Source organism: Podarcis melisellensis (assembly GCF_964234715.1).
Source record: "Podarcis melisellensis genome assembly, chromosome: 12".
In the NCBI taxonomy this organism is placed as follows: Eukaryota; Metazoa; Chordata; class Lepidosauria; order Squamata; family Lacertidae; genus Podarcis; species Podarcis melisellensis.
In genome coordinates this window covers 57,319,633-57,337,545 of record NC_138544.1, presented here as the reverse complement: position 1 = coordinate 57,337,545, position 17,913 = coordinate 57,319,633, and the positions used below count along the sequence as shown (strand labels likewise).

The following is a 17,913-nucleotide window of genomic DNA, read 5'->3' as shown; positions in this document are numbered from 1 at the left end:
AGTGGGTCCAGTAAGTGGTGGGTTTGAAATATGGGAAAGGAAGACAAAAAAAGAGGGCAGTGCACAGACCTGGAAAAAGGGGACAAACTGAAGGGTTGTATTAGGTTTTTTTATTTAAAGTAGACAGCTCAATCGTGGAGTGAGGTTAAACGAGTAGATGGTGCCAGGCATTACTCATTGCTTTCTTGATTTCATAGAGTTGGAAGGCATCCCAAGGGTCATCTAGTCTGACCCCCAGCAATACAGGAATCTCAACTAAGGCATCCATTACAATTGGCCAACCAACCTCTGCTTAAAGCGCTCCAAGGAGGGAGAGTTCACCACCTCCCGAGAGAGTCCATTCTACTCTTCGAGAAGTTCATATTGTTGGAATCTCCTTTCTTGTAACTTGAATCCATTTATTTGGGTCTTTGCCTCTGGAGTAGAAGAAACCAAGCTTGCTCCATTTTCCATGTGACAGCCCTTTAGATCAGGGGTCAGTAAGCTTTTTCAGCCATGGGCCAGTCCACTGTCCCTCAGACCTTGTGGGGAGACGGACTATATGTTGGGGAAAAAATGAATGAATTCCTATGCCCCACAAATAACCCAGAGATGCATTTGAAATAAAAGCACACATTCTACTCATGTAAAAACACCAGGCAGGCACCACAAACAACCCAGTGATGCATTTTAAATAAAAGGACACATTCTACTCATGTAAAAACATGCTGATTCCCGGACCGTCCATGGGCCAGAATTAGAAGGTGTTTGGGCTGGATCCGGCCCCCGGGCCTTAGTTTTCTTACCCATGCTTTAGATACTTGAAGATGGCTGTCATATGTCCTCTCAGTCTCCCCTTATCCAGGCTTAGCATACCCAACTCTCTCAACCGTTCCTCATAAGGCTTGGTTTCCAGACCCTTGATCATCTTGGTTGCCCTCCTCTGCACATGTTCCAGCTTGTCAACATCCTTCTTAAATTGTGGGTGCCCAGAAGTGGACACAGTACTGTCCTTACAGCATTGCCTGAACTCCTGAGGTATAAGTATAATAGGAATCTGGTTTAGGATAGGGGAAGCCTGTGGAGTCTGTGGTTGGACTTGAGGTCCTGGGCAGTTGATTGACTACCCTACAAACACCTCTGGGCTTTTGCCTTCACAGATGCAAAAAAAAGGGGGGGCTTTTAGGTCGATTATGCCTCATTTGAGTTGAAACAGGTAGTTGATGATGAGCACCACCCTTTTAGGTGGGACGCGGGTGGCACTGTGGGTTAAAGCCTCAGCGCCTAGGGCTTGCTGATCGAAAGGTCGGCGGTTCGAATCCCCGCGGCGGGGTGCGCTCCCGCTGCTCGGTCCCAGCGCCTGCCAACCTAGCAGTTCGAAAGCACCCTCGGGTGCAAGTAGATAAATAGGGACCGCTTTCTAGCGGGAAGGTAAACGGTGTTTCCGTGTGCAGCTCTGGCTTGCCAGAGCAGCGATGTCACGCTCGCCACGTGACCCGGAAGTGTCTTCGGACAGCGCTGGCCCCTGGCCTCTTGAGTGAGATGGGCGCACAACCCCAGAGTCTGGCAAGACTGGCCCGTACGGGCAGGGGTACCTTTACCTTTACCTTTACCACCCTTTTAAGCTAGGTTGGATGTCTTGGTTTTAGACTGTGTTGATTTCTTAACCTTGTTGCTCCGCAAAGAAAGGAAGCCAAGGCAACATCTTTACTTCCAGCTCAATGACATTAACTCCCAAGAAGTACCCAAGATTGTCATTCCTAAATCGTTTCAGGCTTGCCCTTTCCCGGGGTACCGTTTATGCCACGCACCGTTGCCCTGCTTGCCAGTTTCGTACGCCATCAGAGACGTCCGCTTAAAAGATGCAGCATAATACAACATTAATGAGCACATCTTGAATCCTTTCAGTTAGCGATGCTGACCTGGCACAGCAGTTAATATGCCATTACAGAATAGTGCTCCGCGTTTTCTGGAAGCGCTGAAATATTATTGCAACTTTCCCGTAGTGTTGGGTATCCAGGATGCTTTCCAAAAGATACCCACCCACTTGGTGAACAGATCCCCATACCCCTTTGCTGGAATAAGCGCTCAAGTTGCAACAGTTCACAGCCCAGCAGATTGATCTGGCCAGTAGCATTGTTTTCTCACGGTGGCCAACCAGATGCCCATGGAGATCCTGCGAGCAGGACCTGAGTGGATCTGCACTCTCCCCAGTTGTGATTCCCAGCTGTACTGCCTCCAGTGGTGGAGGGAGAACATTGCTCCACCCACACCCCAGCAGAAATCAGTCTTGTCAGGTGAAGTTAGACATTGTGTGCTTTCTCCTGTGTGGTTTTAAGCCAGGCTTCCTCAACCTCAGCCCTCCAGATGTTTGGGGACTACAACTCCCATGATCCCTAGCTAGCAGGACCAGTGGTCAGGGATGATGGGAATTGTAGTCTCAAAACATCTGGAGGGCCGAGGTTGAGGAAGCCTGTTTTAAGCACTGGAATGGGCTCACAGGAAATGCATAGCCTCTAGATCCCATGGGCCCTCCCTGTCTTGTGTGGTTTGTGCACCTGGATTTCCTCCTCTTGGGTCAAGGCTGCTCCTGGGGATATTTGCTGCTCTTCCTAGCTGTGTGGTGCAAACCGTCCATATCTTTGGAGTTGGATATTGTGGTGGGATTCTGCAGACTTTAGAGCCTTGTTAAGACTAAACACAAATGTGACCAAGAAAAAGAGACGGTGGAAGAAGACTGGAAGAAATTTAAAACATATCTCAAAAATTGTTGTAAAATTGATGAGTGCTAAAATGTCAAAGGAAAGGAAAATATAGAATTACAGCTGTAATTGATTATGTATGAGAAGAAGCGTAAAAAGAAAATAAGTAATTAATTAAGTGGTGTGAAGAGTTGCTGAAGAAATTTAAAACAGGGATGCAGAAAAGGGGAGGTAAGGGGAAGTCCGAGAAGTAAGGTTTAGGAAAAAGAGTTTTTGAAATTATACATGTTTATATGTTCTTGTTTGTTTATGTGTGTGTGTTGTTTTGTTTCTAATTTGTGTTGTTTTGTTTCTAATTTGTGTTGGAAAATTAATATTTTTTTTTTAAAAAAAAAGACTAAACACAAATGGCACTACTTGTGGGGAGGAAATTAGTGGATTTGACCCTTTGCTCCCACCCATGGTCACCATAACAAGTCCCCCCTCCCCAAGTGCTGCTGTTGACTAGGATGTGCACATACCAAACAGAAAGTTTCTCTGTGTGTGGATATTCATGGCGACCACAGCACATGAGGAAAGGGTGAACCTCCTTCCTGTGTTTCATGCCCTGAGCCTGTGGCTGTTGAGTTTGCAACTCAGAACTATGTGTTGAATCTTGGGCATAGCCTGACCCTTAAGGCATTTTTTGAACACCCATCTGGTGTGTTCTTTGAAGAAACGAGAAGTCATGGAGGGAGCTTCTGCAGTACCTCTGGGGGACTCTCTGCATTACCAAAACCTTTCCAGGGACCCAGCCTGAATCTGCTGCAGTTGGAGCGCATGGACATTAGTTTTTTTCTGGACTTCCCTCTGTGTGAAAGGGTTTTAGACATTGGGGAGTTAGTTGCCCTCATCGGCAATTCTTCTCTGTAAGCTTAATGGAAACTGGCCCGGTTTCTTCCCTTTGGGTCCATGCTGCCACTCCACCCTTTATCAAATTTATTGCCTTCTTCAACATCCTCTCTTAACAAAGATGCACAGGAGCCATCAAGAGGAGCTAAATGATCTTGGTTATTGAGTTGTACCAGCTCTTCCCCATTATAGCTTCCTCCCTACCCCAGCCTGCTTTAATGGCTTCAGAGATGAGAATATTTTGGCAGGTTTTCTCATATTTGCACTGCCCTGGCTCAGAGGCACTTAAATCCTCTTGCCTGCATAGCCTTTAAATGTAGAGGCACCCAAATGTTTATGGAAGGGTCCTTTGCGTGCAGAAGTTTCTGTCCCTGGTGGCACCTCCAGATACGGCCAGGAGAGATCTTAGTCTCCAACCCTGACAACACTGAGCTTGAAGGAGGCAGCTTCTGAAATCTGGCCGTCTCTGTCCATGCTAGTACCACATCTTGAAAGTGCGATGATCTCTGTGGCATAAGTAGTGTCTAAAGGAAGAACTTAGGAAATAACCAACCAGCTGGGCAAATGGGTTTATCACATCAGTTTCACCCGAGGAGGTGTAGAAATGATGGTGGAGTTCTGGCTATAAATGGATCTCCTAGGTTGTTGAAAAATGGCTTTGGTCCTGTTGCACTGAATGGAGTGGCTTAGTTAATTCTTGGGCTGCTGGTGAGGAGGTAATGGAGGGTAATGGATTGGGAGCTTTCCTTCCAGTGTAAGTAACAGTGGCTTTAAAAAAGAGGTTATTGACATGAGCTGAGTCATCTGAGGACAGAAACTGCAGGCTGCAGGCTCTCCTCTATGGAAGGGATAAATGGGCCTTGCCGCGATTTTGAAGGATATACATCACTCATTATGTAAAGAGTAATCTCCATACGGGAGGTTGGAATTCAGCGGGCAGGCAAGATGCTGGAGCTCATCCCCGCCTGCCTGCCCTTCGCTCTTGAAATAGATTGAACTTTAATGACCTGGGTTGTTTTTTTCAGTTTGGGGAGAGGGATTATTTTATTAAAATAATAAAATTCCCCACCTCGTCCACAGTGTTTTCAGGTGGCACCCCCCAAATAAAAATGCCGCAGCATCTCAAAAGCACCTTCAGTAACAATAATTTATAAAGCTTGAACCCCTTTTAAAGCACCAGTGCAGATACATGCCCTCAGTGATTTAGTCTCAAAATACTGTCGCAGAAGGTTTTTTCACTTCTTCCAAATGGGGAAGAAAGATGCTCATCCTTTTGTTAGAATCTGTGTACATTTGAATCTGTGTACTGGGTCCCCGCGGAAGTTAGTCCTGGCCTGACTTTGGTCTGTGAGCTGTTGACTGCATGCCCGCTGTTGTAAGCTGCCTTGCTGGCAGCTTTCAAAATTCACCAGCTGCACTATCGGCCACTTTCAACCAAGTGAAGATGCCTGGGAGACAATATGGTGCTTGACATCTCCACCAATTGGGGTGCGTGCCTGGGGATCTTTGGATCTGGACTGTTTTCACACACTAGCAACACATCCTGTAGAATTCTATCCATGATATTTTATCTGCGCAATCAGAACGAATTTCAAGAACTAAAAAGTCATACTGAAAATGGCCCCAAATGGCCCCAAATGGCAACTAGGCCTGCCGTTTTGGCAACAGTAACGCTGGTATAAGGAGCCATTTGGTGCCTAGCTTACATATCTGAATTTCTAACACTGCTTGGAAGTAACTTGATTGTAAAGTAAAGCAAAGCATAAATCATTGTAATTAAAAAAAACTGTTGCTTCTCTGGAATATTTGCTTTCATGGGAGAGGAGCAAGAGTAAGGGGCTCTTGGCTATGTTTGTTGGTATGGGACTGCAGATCACATACCCCGTCATTTCCAATTAAAAAATTAGAGCCGCGGCTCTAGGAGAGACCCCAACCAGTCAGAATGAAGATAGAATTATTAGTATCTGGCAGCCTCCATATGTTTGCAGAGAAGCCTGAAGTGTGTTCTCTGGAGATGGCTTTCTATACCGTCTTCTCCTCTGCCTTTCCCACATAATTCCTGAGAACATAATTCCTTATTCAGATAGTCTTATGTGAGCCCTTATAAGTGGCAGTTCTGGCAGCTTGATCTGTGTCTAAAATTCTGAATAGAGACTTTTTTGCCAGGTGGTGCATGGCTTGTATTTTTTGTGTTGAGCAAATTTCATTTTGGTGTCTTGGCTCTTTCAGACAACAGCAACAAATTAAAATCAATATTTAAAATGCAATTTTCAATTATGGTGCTTTTCTACATATAAAAAAGACTGGTTTAAAGCAAAATCTGAACTTAATATGTGTTGATGCCTGTGTTTCATCTCTCAGCTAAATTCGCAGCAGTTGAAAGCCACTTTCATATATAATGGAAGAGCCATGAAGTAGCGGCAGCGCCGAATGGTCCTTAAATAGCTAGAGGTTATGAATATGGCACAGTGGAGCTTTTGCTGCTTTTTCGGGCTGATATTGGGCGCCAGGGGCTGTCAAGCCATCACAAACATTGGGGGATCTACTCTGGCTCCAGACAATGCGCTGCTGACTCTCTCACCAGAATAATCTAGTAAACACATTAAGGTGGTTGCACACTCCCACATGGCTGCCCAGATGGGCAAGCACCATGGGTTTTCTACCCCACAGACAAATGCTTGCCTCTTTTATTTTGTGCTTTTGGAAAATTCTGGCACTTTAGTCCAATGCAGAGAGAGAGGGAGAGAGATTGATTTTCTTGATCAGAGTGGTGTAATCTGGCAGCATTTTGCCTGCACCGGGTTTTCGTTTTGCAGATAGATGGTCTCGCTTAGTGTCCTTGCAAATGTACCGAGTGAAAGGAACAGAAACCAGTGCTTGTCAGCCTTTCCCCCTTCTTATGTATAAGTGGACAGAATGTGGCAGAAAAGCCAAATTGCTGCAGAAGATGGTTAACTCATGTAAGCAGGACAAAGGCATGATTTAATCATCAGCCATGTTGTGTCAGAGCAGCCATTGCCAACATTGCACCCTCCAGCCATTTTGGACTACAACTCCCATAAGCCTTAGCCAGATGGTAGTTGTAGTCCAAAACAGCTGGAGTGCACCAGGTTGGCAAATGCTGGAGCGCAGCCAATTTGGGTGCACCTATCTCTGTTTAGGGCAGGAAATACCTGAATTATTTTGACTTTTATCATCATGATTCTGATTCTCGTTGACTTTCTGTTGAGTCTCTTCCACTGTACTTTTCAGACTTGATAGAGAGAGTGGCTTGTCTCAAACCTCCGAATGAACTTCATTGTGACAGACAAAATTATCTCACGGCTCCCCTTCTCTCCTTTTCCTTCCCAGTTTTTTTAGTCCGCAAAGGTGTGAACCATGGCTGACTTCGACCACAACCTGAGTCTGGCGGACGCCCTGACAGAGCCGCAGCCGCAGATCGAGGAGGAAGTGAAGCGGGATTTCATTGCCACCCTGGAGGCGGAGAAATTTGACGACATGGTTGGGGAAACGGTTGGCAAAACAGACTACGTCCCTCTTCTTGACGATGACGACCCGAAGCCTGGGAACCAGGAAGCGAAGAACAAACCCCATACTGACAACGTCCCTGCGGAGCGTAAGTGAAGCTTGGCTGTGAATGCTTTGGGCTGTGTGGTTGGGTGTGTGCGGCGCCCAGTGGACAGAAGAGCCCCGGAGTCAACGATGCAATGTCTTCCAACACTGCCATGCCCCCTGAGAAGGGCACAGCACTTTTGGTGTAGCATCCTCGGAGGGTGGGTGGGGGTGGTTTTCTTGCCCTTTTTTCTTCGTCTTTTCCACTGCTCAGGAAAGAAAGGGTGAGGCGACGAGTGGGCAGGTGTGTTGTTGGCAATGTCTTTGCTTGGTCTACCTGTGGTACCTTCTGTGTGCGCGCCGGGTATTGCTAAATGCTGCAAGGCGGGACGGGGAGAGGAGAGGTGGGATTTGTCAAGACAAAGGTTAATGTCCTCAAGCCCAGAAGCCCCTGCAGCTGTCACTATATCCTGTTCAGGTGATCATGGCAACTCTGGATGGCCTTGAGCAGGCATAGGCAAACTCGGCCCTCCAGATATTTTGGGACTACAACTCCCATGATCCCTAGCTAACAGGACAAGTGGTCAGGGATGATGGGAATTGTAGTCTCAAAACATCTGGAGGGCCACGTTTGCCTATGCCTGGCCTTGAGTATGACGTAGGCAAAAAACGTGAGGATTTTTTGTTTATCCAGTGGGAATGATGAATTGCTGGGCAGACCCCAGTTTCCTGGGGAATTCTGGGGTCGAGATTGCTTTGGAGTCATCACTTGCTGCATTTATATCCCAGCTTTTTCTCCAAGGAGCTCAAGGGGCGTACATGCTTTTCCCCCCTCCTCATTTAATCCCCACAACAGCCCTGTGAGGTAGGTGCGGCTGAGGGGCAGTGATAGGCCTCCTCAAGGCCACCCATTGAGCTTCATTGCTGAGTAGAGAGGGTAGAGCCATCATCTCCCAGGTCCTCGTCCAACAACACTTCTGTTGTCTTCTTCTTCTTATTAAATTTGTATACTACTCTTCATCTATAGATCTCAGGGCGGTTCACAACATAAAATTACAAAATTATGGAGGGATTGGATGCTCCCTTCCTAATATTACCTTTGCGCACCCTTATAATGCATCACAACGCATTCCTTGAAAGGAAGCAGCAGCATTTTCTTCCATTGCATCATCTCCCTCTCAGGCCTTGCCTTGCCTCGCCATCCCCTCCCCTTTCTCCTTCCTCCCAGTACCCCAGCTGGTGCCATCCAAGGTCTGTTTCCTCTCTCCTCCCATTTCTGCAGTTCTTTGGGCACCCTCCTGTCATTGCCTGTTGTCTGGACTGTCACTGTTTCCTGTCTGGCTTCCGCTCTCCAGTCAACTGAGGATGCTTTTGCTGAACTCCTTTCTTTCTGTGGCTCTGCATGTGTTCTTCCTGTGCTTGCCATGCCTTTTACGTCCTTAAACTGAGACCACAGCATGCTTTACAGCAGCCCTCCCACCCCTGGCGCCCTCCAGGTGTTCTAGACTACAACCCCCACCGGCTCCAGCCAGCATGGGGTGTTTGGCAGGAGTCATAGTCCAAAATATCCAGGGGGCGCCAAGTTGGAGAAGGCTAGAATCATAGGGATCACAAGGGTCTCTTAGCCCAGCCCCATAATGCTTTGCTCCACTCCATGCAAGTTCATTAACCTCAGCTCATAAAACCTCTGTCTACCCCTTTTCCCCCTTTCCTAAGTTGAGTACAGCAAATAATAGTTCCTAACTTCCCAGTCTCCCAGAGTTTCTTCCCTCTTTTTCGGCTTATGCAATAATGCTCAAGGCCCTGTCTTTAGAGAACCCTTATTTATATAACCTTTCTTTAAAAGTAAACATACATCTTGTGTCAGGATGTATAACTTGTCTCTTCTGGTGAGCCTAGCCATGTCTCGCCCGAGAGCGCCTGAATTGCGTCGCCCGCGAGGGAAAATACCTAATATTAGCTTCCAAAACCGAAACAGATTGGTGAGCCCTTGGGGAAGGCGGCCGGGGGTGGGGGGCTCGGGAATGGGGAGAGGGCAGTGGGGAACTTCAAGGGAAGTGAAATATTGCAGGCTCTGTAGCAAAGCTCTTGCCTTGATCTCTTTCTGAAGGGGACTCCAGTGTTTGCAGTTTAGATTTCGTTTGCACTGTCTCCCTGCTTGTGTCTGACAGGTGAGAATCTGACCAGCTTACTGGGACCAAACCGAAAGGTTTGCAGCTTCATAGCACAGAGTAAGAGATACAAGGTGGTGGGCCTCAGGTGAGAGAGTCTCACAATTGTGTCTAAAGATTTTGCAAGCTGCTGGGAACTGTTGTCAGCTGAAAGGCATATTGAGGGCGCGAAAGCTGGAGTTCATTTCTGCATGCCCATTTGGGCTGCTTTGGCAGGTGTGGCTGCTTACAATGCCAGCTTTTTATGTAGCACTTGGGACGTCTTCAGGTATGTACCCTGCAGTTCTTACAACAACCCTACAAGGTAGGTCAGTGATATGACCCCCTTGTTAAACAGGCTGGTGGAGATGGTGGGGGCATGCCTAAGGCCAAGCTGTGTGATCATGGCAGGGGGAGGTCTGAACCGGGGGTTTCCTGGCTCACAGCTCAGTCTCTGCAGTTGTTGTGGGACACTAACCAGTAGAGGCCAGTTCTTGTTAGTTCTCAGGCTACATGATTTGCCTGTGTCTCCAACTTGGGATAGTGGAATGGGCTGCAGCGAGAAAATAAACGTGAACAGGGTGAAATGAGTTAATGTATATAGTATTTTACGGAGTAGCTGAACCCAGTCTATGCATTCCAAATGTATTGAGTGTCTGTCCTAGTAATGGACAGATGGGCTGTTATGCACCTGCTTATTATCCTACTTGCTTTGGAAGTGAAACGGACATGCTTGGGGTTTCTCTAACGCTTCATTTGCAGTCTTTGTGCCCATGACAGTTGGAAAAAAAGTATTCTGAAGGGTACAGTATTTCAGGATCTTTAAACTGGTGGCTTCCTGACATTTTCTTCTTCTTTTCTCTTGGCCACCAGAGTAATATCAGCAGGTATAAAGCAATAGGAAAAAATGTTACCCTTGAAAGGCTAAGGGTTTTGGTTGATAAGATACCCCATTTTGAGACTCGGACAGACCAAAGTAAGGTTTATCTGGTTGCTCTGGAGAGAACAATGTCTTGCTTGCTTCATCCCTCTGAATTATTTTACTAACTTGATACTGAACCCTTTATTAGATTTATGCTGTCAGAGAAAGGAGGAGGAAGTATGTTCATCTCTTGGTGTGAAGGATCCTGGATGGGGCAAGGGTTGGACTGGGGTGATCTCATTCTTTCTCCGCCTGCTGGTTCTAGAATTTTGGGAACACCTCTTGCCTTCCGCTCTCTTCCTTCTTAGTAATTTCTCCCTTTCTTGAGGCACAATGAGGTCAGTCCTGGAGGAGAGAAAAATATTACATCCATGGGTGTAACTATTTAGCTAGGTACTTTTGCCTCCAGATCTTAACGAGACACCTCTGTTTCATCAGACTTACGACTGCTTGGATCTTGGCGGAAATACCTGGTGTGTGGACCTAATAGATGTTGAGATGTTGCTTTTCAGAGGCCAGCATTCTTCCAGAGACCTAGCTGCCTTGTCTGGGAACGTAAACTTGTGTTAGAATATTCCTTGTTGTGAATCAGATGGTCTGGGGTGGAGAACTCATAGTCTGCATGTGGCCCTCAAGCTGATTTAACGCGGCCCCCAGCACTGTCCAGCTCTCCAAATGACAGTTAACAGGTCTTCTGCTGGCTTGTATGAGAAGGATCAGAGAAGGAAGTGAGAGAGGTGACCATAAAGAGAGAAATGCAGGGGAAAGCTGAAATGTTTTGGGAGGGATTAGCAAGGTGAAAAATAGGGTAGAGGGAGAGGTAAAAAGAGCCCCATTATCTTGCAGGGAGCCATGAGTTGGTGGAGCCCAGAAGTCAAGAAGGAAGTGCAGTGTGAACCTGGGAAGTAGGAGGGCTGGTCCTCGCAGGGGCTTACTCTGATGGAGGCTAGCAGGCATCTGTTTTCCTGTGTGGGAGGAAGAAGGGAGCCTTGGATTTGGGAGCTGGAAGGGATCAGTTCTCTGGGAAATAAGAAAGAGGTGTGTGGGACAGAAAGTGAGTGATGGAGTGATATATACCGTATTTTTTGCTCCATAAAATGCACTTTTCCCCTCCTAAAAAGTAAGGGGAAATGTGTGTGCGTCTTATGGAGCGAATGCAGGCGGGAGGCTCTGCTCAGCGCTCCCTTTAAAAAGCCACATGGGAGCTTTTCCCCAAGGGGGGAGAAGCGCAGCCCGTCAATCCCTTCTCCCTCCTCAGGGAAAAGCCCCCAAGAGTCGCACACACGCTCCATGCGGCTCTTTAAAGGGAGCGCGGCTCTTGGGGGCTTTTCCGGGAGGTGGTGGAAGGGACTGACGAGCTGCCCTTCTCCCTCCTCGGGCAAAAGCCCCCAAGAACCGCACACACGCTCCGCGCTCTCTTTAAAGGGAGCGCAGCTCTTGGGGGCTTTTCCCAAGAGCGATCCCTCTTGTTCTGGCTTCTGGCTTAGGCGTGCGAAGCCTCTTCAGGGCAGGGCGAGCCTTCCTCCTGCTGCCCTGAAGAGGCTTCGCATGGCTATCCCAGAAGCCAGAACAGCAAGAGGGATCGCCGTTCTGGCTTCTGGGATTCAGAATATTTTTTTTCTTGTTTTCCTCCTCCAAAAACTAGGTGCGTCTTGTGGTCTAGTGCGTCTTATAGAGTGAAAAATATGGTATACAGTGGTACCTCGGGTTAAGAACTTGATTCGTTCTGGAGGTCTGTTCTTAACCTGAAACTGTACTTAACCTGAAGCACCACTTTAGCTAATGGGGCCTTCCGCTGCTGCCGCGCTGCTGGAGCACGATTTATGTTCTCATCCTGAAGCAAAGTTCTTAACCCGAGGTAATATTTCTGGGTTAGCAGAGTCTGTAACCTGAAGCGTATGTAACCTGAGGTACCACTGTATATACACACGCACACACACACTGTGTTCTGTGGAATGGTTCTTTACACTGCTGGCTCTGATCCCTCTGGTTACCCCTGAGGGAATTTGGTCCATGACACCCAAAAGGTGCCTTACCTGAACATAAGGAGAGCCTGCTGGATCAGGCCAATGGCCCACCTAGCCCAGCATCCAATTCTCAGAGTAGCCAACCGGATGCCTGTGGGAAACCAGCAAGCAGGATCTGAGCACAGGAGCCTTCTCCCCTCTCCTCCTGTGGCGTCCAACGATTGGCCTTCAGAAGCAGTGCTGGCACCAGCTGTGGACCAGTGCCCCATATTCAGTTTTGTATAAGAGTGAAGCAGTGCTGGCTTCTGGAACCAGTTTTAAGGCTGCCATCTCGGTGTGCCTTTGTGGTAGAATCATAGAATCATAGAGTTGGAAGAGACCCCAAGGGCCATCGAGTTCAACCCCCTGCCAAGCAGGAAACACCATCAGAGCACTCCTGACATATGGTTGTCAAGCCTCTGCTTAAAGACCTCCAAAGAAGGAGACTCCACCACACTCCTTGGCAGCAAATTCCACTGTCGAACAGCTCTTACTGCCAGGAAGTTCTTCCTAATGTTTAGGTGGAATCTTCTTTCTTGTAGTTTGGATCCATTGCTCCGTGTCCGCTTCTCTGGAGCAGCAGAAAACAACCTTTCTCCCTCCTCTATGTGACATCCTTTTATATATTTGAACATGGCTATCATATCACCCCTTAACCTCCTCTTCTCCAGGCTAAACATGCCAGAGCTCCCTTAGCCGTTCTTCATAAGGCATCGGTTCCAGGCCTTTGACCATTTTGGTTGCCATTTTGGTAGATCTTGCAAGCTTAGCAACTCATCCCCCCATTTTTGTTTTTTACTGATGTTGGGCTAAGTAGCTCATTGCACGACATTGGCTAAGACTGCATATGATTGGTAATGGAATATGCAGAAATAGCCAAATTAACAGGGAAAACTAGACAACAGGGCGAGGAAACATTTCAAAAAGAATGGGAAGAATTTACGTCGTATTTAGGAAAGATAAGATGAAATAGTGAAACCAGTAGAATTGGAAATAAACCTCATAACGGAAAAGATTAAGAAAAGTGATGGATAATGAAAATAATATGAAGCAAAATGTATAAGGAGGTTAATATAACTAACAGTAGTTGTAAATGAATACAGAGAGACAACAAGAATTGTATAAACAGGAGGATTTATTTGTTTATGGATATACTATGGACAAATACGGAAAATGAATAACAATATACAAAATGGATGAAAATAATGCGATAAACTTATATGTGATATAAAAAACCAGAAGGAGGAAGGAGGGAAGTCAGCGCTTAGGAGCAAGTATAAATGTAAAATGCAACACATTATGTGTATGTGGAGTATGTAACCAGAAAACTAATAAAGATTATTTGGGGGGGGGGGAGACTGCCCAATGATCTCGGAAGAGGCAGCACTTGAACTCAGCCATCCATTGCAAGAGCCCAGCACTCTATTTCCGGCACCGTTCTGAGATGTATTGTCAGGATCGTTTAAACCTGGTGTGCATCTCCAGCTGCTGTTGATGTTGCTTGGAGCTGCATCTGGGAAAGGCAGGAACCAGGCAGAACACCCCCACACCCCCACCCCTGGCAGGAAGAGCACTTCCTTCGCATGCAGAAGCAACCCAGGTTCCATTTGTGACATCTCTTCTTGAAGAACCTTGGGTAACACGCGAGGGGAAGCTCCTGATCTGAGACCTTGGAGAACCACTTCCAGTTAGAGTTGATACTTCGGGCCAGATGGGCTGGTGGCCTAACTCCTATGAGGCAGCTGCATGTAGAGTCATAGAATTGTAGAGTTGCAAGGGACCTCAAGGGCCATCTAGCCCACCCCCCTGTAATGCCGGAATAACCCACTGCAAAGAGGCTGTACACGGGACACTTCCCCAACCATTTGTGCAGGCTGCAGTGGTGTGATTGTGTTGTCCCGCTGTCTCAATCCTTAGCAAAGCAGGACTGGCCTTCTGGGGCATTTGAATAGAGGCCTTCTGCTGTTGGACCATCATCTGTGGGAAAAGAACTTGTGCAGGCGTCCCCTTCCGTTTCCCTGCACGCAGTCCAGGCGGGGCTGTAAACAACCCTTCAAGATCTAACCCTCCCATCTCCTCTCGGGAGGGGGTTGTGTCTAACTGAAATCCTTCAGCCAGATTAGACAAGGCTTAAGGAGCGGTCAGATGGAGTCCCACCTGGACCCGGAGGGCTTGGGCTGGGAGAGGAGGGGCTGCCATACGAAACAGAAATTGGCCAGGATTTCATCTTGCACAAAAGCATTTTGGGGCCACTGTGCATCTCTTCCCTTCCCCATTAACACATCATTGGGACGACATTATTTTTTTTCCTCCCACGGGGATAACAGCCAGCAAGTTGGTCTTACCAAGTGGCTGAACGTCAAAATTTGACAAGTGCCGGCTAATCCTCTTACTCCATCCTTTATGTAATGCCAGGGGATTGCTTGGGGAGCCGGCGAAGTCCCCTCCTGCCCTCCTGGAAGCTGTGCTTGCTCAGCGCCTCTGCTTTAACCTCAGAAAGTTTGGCCTTGGGTTGGTTCTTGAGGCAGCTCAGATATGTGCTGCCCCTAACTTTTGATGGGGCAACGAGGAGAGATTAACAATGCGTCCCAATAAAGATGGCAGTTTGAACTCTGCACTGACCAGATAAAGTAAGGCGGTTGTTGTGGAGGGATATCCAATTTATTGCATAAAACGATAAGGCTGTGCATGACGGGAGAAGGAATTGAAGAGAAGAAATTGCAAGCCGTAATATTTCCTCACCCCGCAACCCAACGAGAAGCAGTTGGAGTTGCAGCTTCAGCAGCCAAACATTCCTTACTCTTAAGCAGGAATATTATCCTTTTCTTCCAACACACTTTTGTTAGGGTCTCATTGGTATAAATTTCCTTATTCCAAATTTCTGATCTAACTCGGCTTGAACATTTAAAGTTCTCCAGTGCCCAGCAGAGGGTGCTGGTCATATTCTCTTGGCAAACATAAGTCGCAGCGTATCCAGATCCCCATAGCAGAGCGACGACAGCAGCCTCACAAGAGATTGGAAGAATTGAGCAGAAGTGCCTGAAATGTCTCCTTGCGTCTCTCCTTTCCCCCATCTCCGTGCAGTAATATGAATCTCATGCAGCCAACATTTATTTTTCCTTGCAGATTTTGGGGCTGGAAGTTTGGTAGAGAGAAGCATTTTCATGCTTGAGATGAAAGATGATGAGTGTCTAACAAAGTGCACTCTAACCTCTGAATGGGAGAGACTTTCTGCTGCCCACCAGGCCATGGCTTTTCCACCTGCCTTGCCCTCCAGCTCCCAGCCCTGGGAGCCTTTCCTAGACCATGACTTTGAGAATAGCAGAAGTAGCTAGGAAGGGAGAAGAGGAGTTCAGGGATATTTAAAAAAAACAATTTTATAAGTTGTGTGTCCTTGTTTCTCCATCTGATCCTTTTACATGGTCTTGTAAGTTTGGGGGCATTTTATGGGATGCGGGTGGCGCTGTGGGTTAGACCACAGAGCCTAGGACTTGCCGATCAGAAGGTCGGCGGTTCGAATCCCCGCGATGGGGTGAGCTCCCGTTGCTCGGTCCTTGCTCCTGCCAACCTAGCAGTTCAAAAGCACATCAGAGTGCAAATAGATAAATAGGTACCACTCCGGCGGGAAGGTGAACGGCATTTCCGTGCGCTGCTCTGGTTTGCCAGAAGTGGCTTAGTCCTGCTGGCCACATGACCCGGAAGCTGTACGCCGGCTCCCTCGGCCAATAAAGCAAGATGAATGCCGCAACCCCAGAGTCGGCCATGACAGGACTTTACCTTTATGCATTGTAGCTTGTGGTTATTTTTATTGATTATTGCTTAGAAATTCTTTATTATAATTGATAAGTGCCATTTGCTAGTATTTAATTTTACTGTTTACTATTACATTCTAATGGATAATTGAATGTTGCTTTTTTGATATAAGTTATTTATTTTAAAGTTATTGTGACTTTTTTGTATTGGATCAGATTGTTATTACATGTGTGATCTTTGCTCTTATTTTGCTGCTTCTTCATCTTGTAAACCACTTTGCGTATAGTAATAAAGAAAGGCGGTACACAAATTGAAAATTAAATGAAATTTTCATGGCGCTCTCAAAGAACCAGCACATAGCTTGCTCTGGTGCTTGAGACTGAAATTGGTAAAATCTCCGTCCTTGGAGACTGGTGATTCAAAGGCTCATGCTGCTCAGATCCTGAAGGTAGCATATAGTCATCCCATCTAGCAGCTATTGATAGCTTTATTCTCTCTGAATTTCTCTAATCGCCCTTTTAAATCCCACCAGTAAGAATGTAAGGGGTCCATTGGTTACATAGAAGCTGCCTTGGACCAAGTCTTCCCATGGACATCTAGGTGGCCCCTGTATGAACAGGATGATGGACTAGATGGGCCATTGGCCTGATCCTGCTTCCAAGCTGCTTCAAACCTGTTGGGAATGATCATAGATGTTTGGTTTCCCTCATCTCCTGATGAACAGCCCTGTGCTTTGAAACCTGTTGGCATTGGAACATTATAATTTGAATTAATACACCCATCTCCTGTGCCTGCTGGGTTTTCCATTTTATTCCTCTTTCGCCCAGCTCATTCCCAGTGTAACATATTCTGCAGCTTGTCCCTGGTGCTGGGATGTGGGTCCTGGGACTGAGGCATGACGACTTTAAAAAATCCTGATCAGTGGCTATTGGATCAGAGTATTGAAGGACACAGCCTCATCCTCAAGCAACCAGCCTTTCTGTAGAGGTCCGGCTGCGGCAAGACAGATCTGTACTCCGCACTGCCTGGTTCTCCTTGAGGCATTTTCTTTTGCAGCAGCAAGAGATGGGGCGCTGAGCAGGCCGAACCATCTGTCCATCCCTCCTCTGGCGGCCTTTATCGCTGTGCCTTACGCGTGAAATCATGCGGCTGCACGTTTCCGAGGCATGCCTGAGGGTGGGGGGAGTGATTAGGCTTAATATATTGGCCCCATCTTCCTCGCTTGGGATTATCTTTTTTTTAGGGCGTGCTGTGGCTCTAAGGGCTGTTTATATAAAAAAACCCCAATCCTTTGATCCTTTAGCCAGATGTAAGTACCATCTAATCATTTGGGCCAGGATTACGGACTTTGGACATCTTGGTTCGTTTTGCGCTCTTAAAAACCAGGTTCTTAAAATAAAAGGAGTTTTTGGAAGGGGTGTGTGTTTGTGCGTTGGGAAGGGAAGGAAAGCTAAAATGTTTAAATGCTGCGCAACGAGCCAGTACTCCAAATTGCAGAGACAGAAGGCAATCACCAAGTGCTGCAAAGTTGCGGGCGGGGAGAGATGTGGGCAGCTGTGCTGAGCCACATCTGGCCTCGCGGACAGTGGTAATGGCCCGGTTGATTTCCATTTATCCATGAGCTGAATCCTTTTGTGCAGGGAGCCTCACTCCTCTCGGTTAGCTTGAGGGGGAATTGTAAGCGAGAAGAGCGAAGGGAAGCCCCCCACCCCTCTGGGAGATGGGACGGAGCAAGCTGCCTTCTTGGGGCCTGTTTTTCATTTAGCTCTTGTCTGTGCAGCTGGGGCTGCTTTTTGAAGACAGTTGGGTCCTCTGATGGGGTTTCCTCAGCCCTGTTCTGTAGATAAGCTGTTTTGATTTATGCAAGCATCCCTGTTCCCAGATGCTGTCGTGCAGGAAGGAGTTTTCTTCCCCGTTGGAATAGCTGGATTAGATCTCCGCAAAGCCTGTTATCAGTG

General features: G+C 47.2%; 1 protein-coding gene across 15 annotated transcripts in view; it reads left to right on the top strand.

Annotated features, from left to right (window-relative positions):
* LOC309381032 (uncharacterized protein) overlaps nucleotides 1-17,913 on the top strand; it is a 206,650-nt gene that overhangs the window by 55,775 nt on the left and 132,962 nt on the right. For all 15 annotated transcript variants that reach the window (XM_081931370.1, XM_081931369.1, XM_081931376.1 and 12 more), the window contains exon 3: nucleotides 6,924-7,188. In XM_081931370.1, the coding sequence (XP_081787496.1) occupies nucleotides 6,951-7,188 (238 nt within the window). In that variant the 5' untranslated portion in view covers nucleotides 6,924-6,950. The remainder of the gene's footprint in view (nucleotides 1-6,923; nucleotides 7,189-17,913) is intronic.